Here is a 14458-nt window from a genome sequence, read left to right as displayed (position 1 = left end):
TGGAAAATACAAATTCTAGTGTGTGTTTTTCTAACAGTGAATTAGTCATTCAGAAAACATATTTTATTTTTGAATGTTTTTTTACCTCCGAGCTGGCTACGGCATAGAACATAGTTATTACATATTAATTAAAATCACAATTATAACTGACAACAACAACAACAGCAAAACTCCTAATTTTCTGCTTATTAATAGTTATTAAGTTTATGTATGGGGTGGATTAAGTCATGTAAAATATCAAAAATAAGATTAGCAAAATAAGACATTAAGACTTTTTGTGCTTTACATTATATGTACTAATGAACGGACAATTTGCTAGTAATATGCATGCTAAGGCCTGGGACAAACTGGATAATTTTCAAATCTTAACCAGTTTTAAGATCATAGGAGACCACAGACATGGAGAATATGGGTGATCTTCTTTTTCAGTACTCTACTGTACCTTCGTGGCATGTTTGTGGCTGCCAAGTTTCAGCTATAAAACACATGCAACATCTGGTAGATGATGCTTGCTCACTCTCATTTGCTATCACGGGTAATATAAATAAATATCAAACAACAACAACAACAATAATAATAAAAACAAAAGAGGAAAAAGAATAGACAATATGTCCTTAATTGCAACCATGCATTGAAATTAGTTTGTCTGAGAGCTGTGTCGTGTGCTATGTTTAATATTCAAATTCATATGTGTCACATAAAAAAAAGGTACGCTCTTAGGTACAGTGCGCATTAGCATTCATTTTAAGTTTAGTATCCACAGTTATCACAATGGAGCGCTATATAATATTATATAAAAGACGGCAAATATCAGACACTTTGCAGAATAGCTCAGATGAGAACAAGTCGACAGTTTCAAGCCCTGTTTATAACGACGTTTTAAAATGAAACGATCCTCATCTATACTTGAGGCAGAGAGATTCCCCTGACTGCATTACTAATGCTAGCTGGCAGGGTTTGTTTGCTTGTTTTTCAACAATGACTGGAGAAAAAAAAAAATCTATTTTATCTTAATATGTAAAGTCACTCACTGCCGGGGACCACAATTGTTATTTGAAAATGTTAACTTTAACTGAAAGGAACCGAATTGGCCGACTCGTACTCACACAATGGATCTGACAGGAGTGACTTGACACACGTACCACAATAACCAAGTGTATAATAAATTGAAACTAATCTTTAGATGCTTTAACTACTGTATGTACTGCAAACAGTGACAATTGTAAGCAAATGCTACTACTTGAACACACACCTGACACATACCATGGGCCTTCACTGTTCTCTCTGTCTACCATTGGGATTGTAGAAAGTGAGACCACACAAACATTTCGTTATGTTTAGTCTCTGTTTATTGGTTAACTTATTCTTTAGACATGTAACCAAACCATAATCAATACTAACAAAGACAACTGTTTATTTTACCTTAACTGATATGAAGTGCGCATTGCAAAGGCAAGCATTTATGATGACTGTTTCAGTCCGGTCTGATCGTGTTATTACAGATGTTTTTTTTTTTGTTTTGTTTTTTTATCTGGCAATAGAAGCATGCATGCAATAAAATTTAAATTGGAGCCTGTACTCCATCGATTCTGACATAACACAACAACAACAAGATGACACTTTAAGCTCCTTATGTAGCTGACTCTGTGCTGGTTTGTTTTAGCCGCCTCCAGGTGCCTCTCCAGTTAATGCTGTGATGTGATTGTGACATTGACATTAAATTAGATGGCTCTGGGTACAACAATGTGCAAGATGCTATTGTTTTATTGTCATCAAGGATACTCCGTTAGGAATACAAATGTGGGCAGCCATACCATCATTTTCAAAAGTCTCTGTTTTGGTCCATTTACACTGAAACAGAACCCTGGATGGAGAGGAGTCTGTCATAACAAAGAGTAGCAAGTCTTTGTAAGCAAAAAGCAAACGTAAGCAAAAAATAGCTTATGTGTAAATAGTTTTATGCATTTTCTGCACTTTTTACTGTATTGTATTGTACTGTACTGTATATAATAAAAACTGTTGGAATTTTAAAATTGTTCTGTCAGTTGGCATTGAGAGTGATTGACACTTAATGGAAAAAAAAAATGTAAATAGAAATCTGTACAAAAATAAATAAAAATGAATAAATAAAATAATAACAAAATATATTTTCAATGTGCATTCATAAATTGTATTAATTTGTAAGTTTCATATTTGGCAGTTGCCATTAATTATATTACTTTAGAAGTTTAATACCAAAAAAAAAAAAAAAAAAACTGTAAAAAATGCCTTTATCGAAGCTGATATATGTATCATTAATAATAATAATAATAATAAAAACACTGAATTGAAATGCTTAGCTGAAGCTTAGGTATTTATGACTTTCTCTCAATTTACTTCATTTTTAGCACCCCGTCTGAACTGTTAAGCCTCGCCCCCCCCCCCAAAAAAAAAAAAATAAATAAAAATAAAATAAAATACTGGAGCCACCACTGCATACATGTGTTGTGCACATTTTTCTAAATTTATGTTGTATACTTGGACCAATAAGAGCTTTTTTCAGCTATATTTTAACAATAGAACCATTTTTTGCACTAGTTTTCAAGGGAAAACGTCTTTCCTCAACACTTCTGCTCTGTTTTCTCAACACTATCCATGCCTCTGCATTTGAATACGAGCAGTCAGTCTTCCCATAGGTCATAGTATAAACTATCGCCTTAGTTTCCCCAACTTTCATACACACTGAGCCCTACTGAGATGACTTCAGCCTGTAGCCATGATGGATCACTGTGGCCTGGATGGAGATCCCTTTTTCTCTCTTAAAAAAATGAGTCTAGCACCAAGATGTGCTTTCTCTCTCTCTCTCTTTCACTTTTGTGCAATCTGCCCTATTTTCTTCCACATGTTGTGTTGGTAAAGAAGACAAATTGTCCGTGGTGGCCTCTGCTGCTGCGTTCAGATATGAGAAGGGTCTCTGTTCTCACTCTTTTCCCCTCTCATATAATCTGTAGAGTTATCGCTTCACCTCCACCTGTGGCATCTCGACCTTCGTCTCAGCTGTGTCTGATACTCTGTGTTTAGGAAGATGGATCTGACCGTTCTCTGACTCTTTTCTCTTGTTTCCTACAGTCCCAGGAGGCATTGCACCTGAATCTTTAACCTTCACCCCATTGGACGATATGATCTTTCTGAAGTGGGAGGAGCCGCTGGAGCCCAATGGTCTGATCACACAATATGAGGTACACTAACTAACAAAAGTGTGTCAGCTCGTAACTGACATAAGACTAAATTGTTGTAGTAACCCAGTGCATATTTGTTTGCATATATATATATATATATATATATATATATATATATATATATATATATATATATATATATATTACTACCCTTGTTAAAAAGATGAACACGTCAGTGTAGTATTTAGTATTAAAAAATTACTATAGTAAAATATATATACATACATATATATTTATATATATATATATAAATACATATATATATATATATATATATATATATATATATATGATACACAGATGACAATGTGCAATATACACATATGTCTACTACACACAGTGTACTATTAGACATACTTACAGTAAGCAATACACAATTATACACAGTATGTAAGCATTATCTAGACATAGATTGACATAATATATGTGAAGGTGCAACAGCTTATACATGAATTAGATATGTAAAATGTAATGGATGTGAGTTGGATGGTATCCAGTGGTAGCAGATACAAGATTGTATTAAGTGCAGTATGTACATAAAGTCCACTGTGTTGGGGTTAAAATGCAGTGTGTGTCATACCGTGTTTTGGGAGTATGCTGTAGGGTGTTTTAGTTCTGACTGTTCATTAGTCTGATAGCCTGAGGGAAAGAGCTATCCCTCAGTCGGCTAGTGTGGGATCATATACTGCGGAGACATCTAGGATGGGTGGCTGGAGTCTCTGATGATCCTCCTTGTTTCCTTATGCACCGGCTGGAGTAGATGTCCTGGAGGGAGGTAAGCTAACCTCCAACAATGTGGATGGCGATGGGTGTGTGTTCTCTGCTCTGTCTTCTGAAATCCACCACCAGCTCCTTGGTCTTGTTGATGTTGAGTGAGAGGTGGTTCTCCTGACAACATTTAGTCAGGGTGCTCACCTCCTCTCTGTAGGCCGTCTCATCGTTGTTGGTGATCAGGCCTATCACCATTGTGTCATCAGCGAATTTGTTGATGGCGTTGGAGCTGTGTGTGGCTGTACAGTCATGAGTACAGGAGTACAGGAGTGGGCTGAGGACACAGCCCTGAGGAGTACCAGTGTTGAGGGTCAGTGGGGTTGAAGTGTTGTTGCCCATTATGACCACCTGACTTCAGGATCCAGCTGCACAGAGATCTGTTTAGTCCCAGAGTCTGGAGCTTTGCAACAAGTGTGGCAGGCACTATGGTGTTAAATGCTGAGCTTTAATCCACAAACGTCGAACATTGCTGTTAATCCATGGTTTTTGGTTGGGGTAGATGCAGATTGTTTTTGTCGGCACTACATCAGCTACACACTTCCTGATGAGACAAGTTACAGTTTACAAGTACGCCTCTATGTCGTCATCAGACGCTGCCTGGAACATGTCCCAGTCCACGTGATCAAAACAGTCCTGTAGTATAGCATTCGATTGGTCTGACCAGCATTGAATTGTCCTGAGGACGGGTGCTTGCCATTTCCTAAAGGTTGGGAGAGATTTGTAGGCGTCCCAGAAAGGAGAGTAGCAGTGATCCAGTACACGATCACCACACATGTTGATGGTGATGTGTTGAAAATATTTTGGAGCTATTGTTCAGAAGTTGGCTTTGTTAAAGTTCATCGTAACAATAAACGCTGCATCTAGGTATGCAGTTTCTTGCACACTTATATTAAAATACATTTCCTTGAGTGCCTGGTTTGTGTTGGCTTGAGGGGGATGAAAACATCTGTGATAATGATCGCTGTAAATTTTCCCCTGAATGGTCAACACAGAAGCATCTGAAATGTTTAAAAGTGTGTGTCTATTGTAGACCGTTATACTAACAACATCAGACACGTAATACAACACAACAAAATAACAAGTAAAACATACAATAGAGTTTACATGGAGTTTGCAACACAGCTACCATGTTCAGTGCCATCTGCTTATTGCTTATTTTAATTATCGGCTTATTTAAATGATTAGCTTTTTAAGTTACTGAATTGCAATGTTAATGAAAGGGTCAACTATTGGTGCAATGTGATGAAAAATGAATCGTGATCATGTTTGATGATGCCACAGTTTATGCTTCATCTGATTCTGTGGGATAAGGCATATTTGAGTTTAGCTGTTGTGCAGAATCACATTCACACAGAGTTTGTAGGGTTTGTTTTTATCCCTCATCCTCCCTCTCAATCAGCAGTCATTAGTGTGTGTGCTGTAACTCTCTCAACCCTTCACAGAGCCTAGGTGTTCTTGTGCTAATCATGTTGTGGTTTATTCTCCAGGCTTCAATTAGTTGAGGGACAAACATAATTGCTTATTTGCCTTGCAGAGGCTGTCGGATGGGGCGATTGTGTGTAAGTGCTTTAGTCTGGTAATATTTTACTGCCTCAGCCCTCTTCAATTACCTCAACTGTCAGTATGTACACTTGCAAGCGTCTGCTCGTGCTCAGAGCTTGTTTGGGAGTAACGTGTGTAGCTTTAGTTCACTCTGCTGTTAGTTCAGGTGATGGATTTGTTAATGATTTCTCAATCACACACTCAGTTGAGGTAACATTCAGGTGTTGCTGGTCATAAATGATGTATTAGAGGATTAGTTATGAACAAACAGTGAGTGTTATCTGAACAGTCGGCTAACTGCCGAATTCTGCCGTCATTTAATTATTGATGCCGTTCCAAACATTATCACTTTCATTCATAAAACAGGCATAAAAAACTTAATTGACTTAAATGTTATTTTATTCGTTTTTAAAACATTCACCACAAAAATGTCGGGGAACAAACAAACACACGTAAGCATCTTCAATGCTTCAATGCTTTTACTAGTGTTCCTGTAGCTCAATTGATAGAGCATTGATTATCAAGCGCAAGGTTGGGGGTTCGATTCCCCGGGAACAATTGATATGTAAAAATTGATAGCCTGAATGCACTGTAAGTCACTTGGGATAAAAGCGTCTGCTAAATGCATAAATTTAAATGTAATTTAATTTAAACAACGTGGCACAGGACGGGAAAATGAGAACTGCATCGGGCTGAAACTAGCAAATATACTTGCGCCGCACCGCATTGTGCTGGGTGTGTGATCGAGCCCAACGTTTGTTCAGTATTATTCAGCAACTTTATCGCTTGCTCAGGAGCATTGAACAGAACCACTCTGCCAGTTTTAGAATTGAATTTGAACTGATATGATGAACATTATACAAAATTGCAGTTCTATTTGAATGTAAAGAAAACATAATCTAAATTCTAAGAAATGTAAAATATGTAATAGTTAATGGTAAAGCAGAGACACACTTTTTATCTTAAAAAAGTCTTGTTTGAAAGTATTTTTAAAAGTTTAAAAAGCTTCACATTTTAGGTTTATTTACAGATGACAGAAATAATGATAGATTGATATGTTACAATGGCTCAATATCAGTCGCTTTACAGGAACCATGCATTAATGTATTCGAGCTCTGGGAGCTCTGTTAAGAAGGGCAAAGGTGACAATGAAAAATTATAATAATAATCCATAGAATGTTAGTATGAGGTCATCTTAAATTATATACCACCTATTTTAACTGATTTTGAGCAACATTCAGTTTCATTTAACGTTTCAAGGCAGATGTCTTCAGTTCTGTTGGACACATTTTTTTTTTCTGCATCAAATTGAAACAACTTGCTTCTGATGTCTCTTTTTTTCCGATGTGTAATATATATATATATAACATGTTTGATTTGAAACGAGTAGAGGGGCTAAAAGTTGTTGAAACCTTCTTGCATTTGTAAGTTCTATTTCAATATTTATTTATTTTTTCATCTGAGTTAATTGTGAGTCACTCTTTGTAGGTGGCTCCCTTAAATTCCCTAGAGAGTTTTCCAGAGTGAGTGCGGCAGCAAAGCAGTTTCAACACATTCTTCAAACAGCTCGCAGTGGAGACAGTTATTTTAAATCTGAAGTGTGAATGACTGGTGCTAAATTTGGGGGTTCCATTACATCTTAATGTGTTTATACTGTAGGTGTCTTTAGGGATGCCATCCAGGTCTGAAGCGCTGAAGCATTTTCTTAAAACAATTTTTTTCCAGTGCCTGTATTCTAATTGTATTCTAAAAGTTTATAATTTGGCAGGTTAGACTACAACAACAACAACAACAATAATAATAATAATAATAATAATAATATGTTTAATTTATATGGCGCCTTTATCAGGCTCAAAGACACTGAACAAGGTACACCAAAAGCAACAAAAATTGATTACAAAGAAACAATTTCATTGGACATTTGCCCAATTCAGTTACAAATAATACAGTTGCATATAACACAGATTATGTAGTAATCACATAGAAATAGAAAAAAAATACACAATGTAAATTAGTGATACTGTTGGTTAAAAAGTTTTAAGCTTTGATTTGAATTCACTGAATGAAGTGACTGTTCAAGTTATTTATGGCCTTATTAGTAAATAAATTATTCGATTCAACTTTGCTGGACATTTTCTGTCTGTTTCTTCACAGACATGCAGTAGAAAGAAAAAAAAATGGCTTGTGTAACCAATTTGAAAACAAAACTTTATTATTAAAATAAGTCTGACATCAGTGCACTTAACAGTAAACTTTGTTGCGCTTAATATAAATAGCATACATAACACAAATAGAACATTATATGTATTAAATGGATGGTTCAGCCGATAATATCGGCTACACAATATATCGGTATAATCACTCATTGACTGAGTAGCCATGGTCAGCTCCGGTGGCCGTAAAACAGGCTTTAATGTGCTGCATGCCATGATGCGCAGATAAGCTTTAGTCCCTGAATCTGTGGTTAAAAAATAACCATCCATTCATCATATCCTCATGCCAAACTAAGAATTATAGGTGTGGAGGGGTGGACTCGGGTGAAGTTTAAACTCATCTGCGCATATCTAAACTACACTGACCTGGGTCGCCAGTAGCAAACAATGAAGCATGCTCTGCTGGACAAACTAAATAATTACACTATTCAGAAGCATTTAATCTGCATAATAGGTTCATATCAGATCATATATTCGTCAATATTGATATATCAGTGACAGGATTATATCGGCAGATAATATCGGCTAAATGATATATTGGCCAGGCTCTAATATAAAGTCACTACTACTTACAAGTTATATTGTCATGGGACGGGGGTGGGGAAACTTATTATATAATGGACACAAAGTTAGAAATTGGTTATATTTTGAATCATTTGTATCATTAATTTACCAAAATTATTTCTTGAAACTCTGTATGAAATTGTATATTACATGTATTCAATGGTAAATATTTATATAGTATGTATTAAAATAATGTGACTCCTCTTGCATGGATCAAAATGGAAGAATAAAATCTCAGCGGGGATTAAATGGTTCAAGAAATATTCTGTAATTTCTGAAAGTAATGAGACTTTATGATTGCTACCATTTTTTGTTAAATTGATAATCACTTGCATGGAATAATATTTGGAGCATAAAGCTAGTCTTCAGAAATGCTAAGGTAATGTAAGTGAAGACATCAGGTTTGTTGTGGGTAAAGTGAAGCTGAACTCCATCAACACTGATCCTCCACAGTTTGCTGTAACATTTCCTCTGGGCTCACAGTCAGTTTCCTGTTTTTAGATCAGCTACCAGAGCATCGAATCGTCAGATCCCAGCATCAACGTTCCTGGCCCACGGCGCACCGTCTCCAAACTAAAGAATGAGACGTATCACATGTTCTCCGGCCTTCATCCTGGCACCACATACCTGGTGTCTGTTCGTGCCCGCACCGCCAAGGGCTTTGGCCAGACCGCGCTGACCGAAATCACCACCAATATCTCAGGTGAGGGAATATGCATTGCCACAAGGCATTCTGGGATATGAGATACATCAGTACAGCTACAGCTTTGCTGGCTTTGTCTGTCTAAATCTAAAGAACTTAATTATAAGTTTTCCACTAGTAGCAAGATGGGCTTTGGTTTTATCTGGAATAAATGTAAGATGCCTGTGAGGGACTTTTAATTGGTTCAGCATTTATTCATAAGTTATTTGGACTTCATTCAAACATAATCACAGCTACTCTTTTGGCGAGATCGACTCTCTGAACAGTAGAAATATTGATACAGAGGTTTACCCAGGCATAAGTCGAAAAACTGAGGGGAGAACTGTGCAAACTGAAGGGAAAATGGCAGGTCCTTTTGGGAAATCGTTTTTTCCACCAATGAACTTAAAGGCTTGTGGGAAAAGTCTCTGGCTTTGCATTTTGCAGCTCTATAAACTGAAAATGAAATGGAAACTCATTAGTCTCAGCCCGTTTGGTACTTCTGACCAAACAACATTATTTATACAAATCTGTTTAAAGAGCCCCATGAAAGGAATAGTTCACCCCAAAATTCTGTCATTATTTACACACGCCACTCCAAGCATGGTGGGTGGCTCTCAAGCTCCAAAAAAAAATAAATAAATAAATAAATAAATAAATATATATATATATATATATATATAGAGAGAGAGAGAGAGAGAGAGAGAGAGAGAGAGAGAGAGAGAGAGAGAGAGGCCAGACACGCCAGACACCAGAAGCAAAACCATTGTTATTTCACACACTGGTCAGTTTTGAGGTTTTGGACTATTTTGCTCCCAAAATTTGTTTTCATTCAGACTAGTGGAAAGAAAACCTCTGAAATACAATGTTTAGGTACATAATTTATCACCTTTAATCTATTTTGCTTTGAATACATCACATTCAGTTTTATCTCCCTCCTCTCATGCACTGAGCCTGAAATCTCTAGTTCAGTAGCGCTTACATGCGCCAAATTTCCAGTTTTAGAAAAAGAAAAGATGGGTTTCTTCATATACCATTTGCCAGATGTATATAATATGTAAATATTTTTGGTGTTTAATGATGGTGACATTATTTTATCGCAATTATTATAATTTTTTATTTACATGTTTTTTCAGTTGTGCTATAAACTCTCAATTGGGAGTTGTAAAGTCAGAATTATGGGATATAATCTCAATTGCACAAAATAAACTTATTCTGTATTTTTTCCTCACAATTTGCAAGTTCATATCTCTCAGTTCTGACTTTTTTTATTTATTTATTGTTATTATTATTGCAATTGTGAGTTAAAAATATGAAAAATAAGTCACAATTACATTGATTATTTATTTATTTATTTATTTTATTCAGTGTTGTAAGCATGCTTTAATTATTTTCTGATTTATGGAGTTATATAATATATCCCAAATCATTCAATAGCTTCCCTGCTTTGTGTTAAATTAATTAGTGTGTCAATAGTGGATTTTTGCATCTCACAGGTGTACTAGCTGTACTAGGCATGAGCTAAATTTGTCTTTGTGTTTATTTGTGTGTTTCTTTTTGAGATTTGTTCCTATAGTCAGTCCTAACATCCGTCAGTCCTGAGATCTAACACTAGTTCTGTGATGATGGCTCTGGTTCATTTTACTCTAGGTCTTCTGCTTGTTTTGGTATGCTGAAGGCTGAGACATTGACCCGTTTCTCTGTAACGGCTCACTAATGTACTTAGGATAATAAGCAGGAATGGGAGCAGGAGCTCTGTTCTGCGCTCGCCCCTCAGGAGACTTTATAAAGGACTGTGGATCGCTCTCATCCGCCTCCATTACTGCGTTTCATTGCCCTTGTGTGGCACACTCTGTCTGAGGCGCTTTTTATTCTCTGTGGAGATTCAAGTCAGTGGAAAACCAAGACTAATTTGACAGATTTTTGTGTGTTACAGTTACTGGGTGGTTGAGGTGATTTTTTTGTTTTTTATTTTTTTTAATAGATAAAAAAATCAACTTATGTGATTTTTTACTTATCCTCTTGTCATTCTAAACCTTTATTTTAAGTCTTTGTATACTGACAATCTGTCCCTCCAGTGAGCTGCTGACTACAAACGAATCATAGAGTTGAACTGACTGACTGACAATTTAAAAACAAATCGTTCAATAGAATGTGTGGAGCAGCACAAACTCTTCACTGCTCCAGTTTCAGGTCACTCAGGCATTTGTTAATCACATCTGAAACGGATCAAATAATTTGAGATCTTTCTTTCCCCTTACAGCACCTGCGTTTGATTATGAAGACGTCCCCTCTCCACTGAGTGAATCTGAGAGCACAATAACAGTCCTCCTGCGTCCAGCCTTGGGGAGAGGAGCACCTGTTAGGTAATGAACCCACTCATGTATATATATATATATATATATATATTAAGAATGGGACAGTTCCATTCGAATGAACCATTCGATTCTCCACACTCGGTTCGCCACATGCTAGGATGCACGCAATGCACTCCTCAGAACGCATGCAAATATTAAAGGGTTAGTTCACCCAGATAGCAAATTTATGTAATTAATAACTTACCCTCATGTTGTTTCAAACCCGTAAGACCTCCGTTTATCTTCGGAACACAGTTTAAGATATTTTAGATTTAGTCCAAGAGCTCTTAGTCCCTCCATTGAAGCAGTGTGTACGGTATACTGTCCATGTCCAGAAAGGTAAGAAAACATCATCAAAGTAGTCCATGTGACATCAGAGGATCAGTTAGAATTTGTTGAAGCATCGAAAATACATTTTGGTCCAAAAATAGCAAAAACTACGACTTTATTCAGCATTGTTTTCTCTTCTGTGTCTGTTGTGAGAGAGAGTTCAAATCAAAGCAGTCTGGAGATCCGGTTCGCGAACGAATCATTCAGTTCACCAAATCGAACTGAATCGTTTTAAATGGTTCGCATCTCTAATACGCATTAATCCACAAATGACTTAAGATGTTAACTTTTTTAATGTGGCTGACACTCCCTCTGAGTTCAAACATACCAATATCCCGGAGTAATTCATTTACTCAAACAGTACACTGACTGAACTGCTATGAAGAGAGACAGTGAGTAGTTCTTTCGGACAGTTCGATTCAATAAAACGGTTGAAGAAAACGGTTCACCGGTTCTTTTGCGCTCGACCTAATGTCATCATTGGCAATAATTGTCCTTGATTTAAGCCTTCGGTTTACTAATGGCACTCATAAGACTAGCACAGAATCAGTTCAGAATCAATCACCAAAAGAATCAGTTCAGTTCAGAAGCTCTGTGTGTCGGTCTGCTTCACGCTGAATCACACATGCCCAGTATCATCAGCTCCTCGGTTCACGAATCGGACGCGTCTGACAGAAACGGTTCTTGACTCGTGAACGAGTCAATGTTTCGTTCATTATCTGGCTCGGCTCTGTGTTCATCTTCAGTTTTCTCTTCATAGCAGTTCAGTCAGTGTACTGTTTGAGTAAATGAATTACTCCGGGATATTGGTTTGTTTGAACTCAGAGGGAGTGTCAGCCAAGTTAAAAAAGTTAAAAGCTTAAGTCATTTGTGGATTAATGCGTATTAGAGATGTGAACCATTTAAAACGATTCAGTTCGATTTGGTGAACTGAATGATTCGTTCGCGAACCGGATATCCAGACTGCTTTGTTTTGAACTCTCTCTCACACAGACACGGAAGAGAAGACAATGCTGAATGAAGTCGTAGTTTTTGATATTTTTGGAACAAAATGTATTTTCAATGCTTCAAAAAGTTCTAACTGACCCTCTGATGTCACATGGACTACTTTGAAGATGCTTTTCTTACCTTTCTGGGCATGGACAGTAGACCGTACACACAGCTTCAATGGAGGGACTGAGAGCTCTCAGACTAAATCTAAAATATCTTAAACTGTCTTCCGAAGATAAACTGAGGTCTTACAGGTTTGAAACAACATGAGGGTAAGTTATTAATTACATAAATTTGCTATCTGGGTGAACTAAACCTTTAAGGTCTCTCTGAAGTATTGTGTTTAAATGGACAAATTCACACAAAAATTATGTCAAAATGCCCATCTTGGTAAGTATCCTACAGCAGACATAGCCAGGTGGACGTAGGCCTGCTTTATCAGTGCATTCTCTCAAAGTGACAGTCTTTATATTAATAGAAACAGCAACAACAAAGTAATCACTCACTGCTCTTGATTAAAAAGCGTTTGTAACTTTAATAAAACAATTTAAAATGTATAGAGTCCAGTATGCAATGCTGTTTTACATTTGATTACTTTATTCAATTTCTGTACCTAAAAACTAATGCTAGACCTCTCCAAAAAAACAAACAAAAAAAAAACATAAAATCACAGTTTATTTTATTTGTATCTTTACTCTACTGTATTTATTAGTGATGTTGCTTGTAGTTAGATAAAATATTCTTTTTTTTTTTTTTAAAGTATAGTTTTTAACTGTAACTGTGACGCTAAAATGGTGAAACAATCCGAACCGTGAAAAAGTTCCACCCCTAATATATATATATATATATATATATATATATATATATATGTGTGTGTGTGTGTGTGTGTGTGTGTGTGTGTGTGTGTGTGTGTGTGTGTGTGTGTGTGTGACATTGTTTCATTAAGCACGTGTTGCTTGTTATAGTGACTTTATGAAGGAGTACAAATGCAGGACGTTACAGTTCAGTGTGTAAAGTCTGCTCCATCTTCTTGCACAGCACCTATCATGTGGTTGTGGTGGAGGAGGACGGCTCCAGACATGTGAGGCGGAGGGAGCTGGGACACGTGGAGTGTTTCCCTGCTCCTTCCTCCCATGGGGAGAGTCCAGGGGGAGGCGGAGGGGCAAGTGGTGCCCCGTCTCATTACTACACCGCTGAACTCACACCCAGCAGCTTGCCTGAGGCTACACCATTCACTGTAGGGGACAACCACACCTACAACGGCTACTGGAACACACCTCTGGACCCCAGCAAGAACTATCTCATCTACTTCCAGGCCTCCAGCAACTTCAGAGGGGTGAGTGATCACATCTGCCCAATAAACACTCATATTCATCCTTGTATAAAGCTTGGAGAGAGAAGTAGATGAGAAAAAGCAAGAAGATAGAACTATTCCATAAATGTAACTTTTCGTTTTTTTGCTTGATTAATTGATTGATTGATTGATTGTGGTAATTTTGATGTTCAAGAAGAATAGGGAAATAGTTTATATCAAACTCTTATGAATAGCTTGATTTAGTCTAAACATTCCGATTGCAGAGCCATGGCCATATAATATGGTTCAAAGTTAAACTAAGCATTATCTAGCTTAGTGTATCTGTTTTATATTTGTACGACCACACTCATACAAATTCATACGATTGTTGCCAAATCGTATGTATTTTACTAGTTGCACAATACGTATGAATTTGTACGAATTACCTACATCTAACCCCGCCCCTAAACCTAACCGTCACTGGGGTTTAGACAAAT

The 14458-nt window shown here is 36.9% G+C and overlaps 1 protein-coding gene and 1 long non-coding RNA gene across 8 annotated transcripts in view; one reads left to right on the top strand and one right to left on the bottom strand.

The window, feature by feature from the left end:
* The window catches only part of LOC127935833 (uncharacterized), a 221460-nt gene that overhangs the window by 129794 nt on the left and 77208 nt on the right, over window positions 1-14458 (bottom strand). The window lies entirely within an intron of this gene.
* The window catches only part of LOC127935786 (receptor-type tyrosine-protein phosphatase U), a 263677-nt gene that overhangs the window by 179367 nt on the left and 69852 nt on the right, over window positions 1-14458 (top strand). For all 6 annotated transcript variants that reach the window (XM_052533964.1, XM_052533960.1, XM_052533963.1 and 3 more), the window contains exons 9-12: window positions 3109-3218; window positions 8810-9011; window positions 11254-11356; window positions 13706-14003. In XM_052533964.1, the coding sequence (XP_052389924.1) occupies window positions 3109-3218; window positions 8810-9011; window positions 11254-11356; window positions 13706-14003 (713 nt within the window). The remainder of the gene's footprint in view (window positions 1-3108; window positions 3219-8809; window positions 9012-11253; window positions 11357-13705; window positions 14004-14458) is intronic.

This window comes from Carassius gibelio, chromosome A19 (genome assembly GCF_023724105.1).
Source record: "Carassius gibelio isolate Cgi1373 ecotype wild population from Czech Republic chromosome A19, carGib1.2-hapl.c, whole genome shotgun sequence".
Taxonomy (NCBI): domain Eukaryota; kingdom Metazoa; phylum Chordata; class Actinopteri; order Cypriniformes; family Cyprinidae; genus Carassius; species Carassius gibelio.
This window is presented reverse-complemented; position numbering and strand designations above follow the sequence as displayed.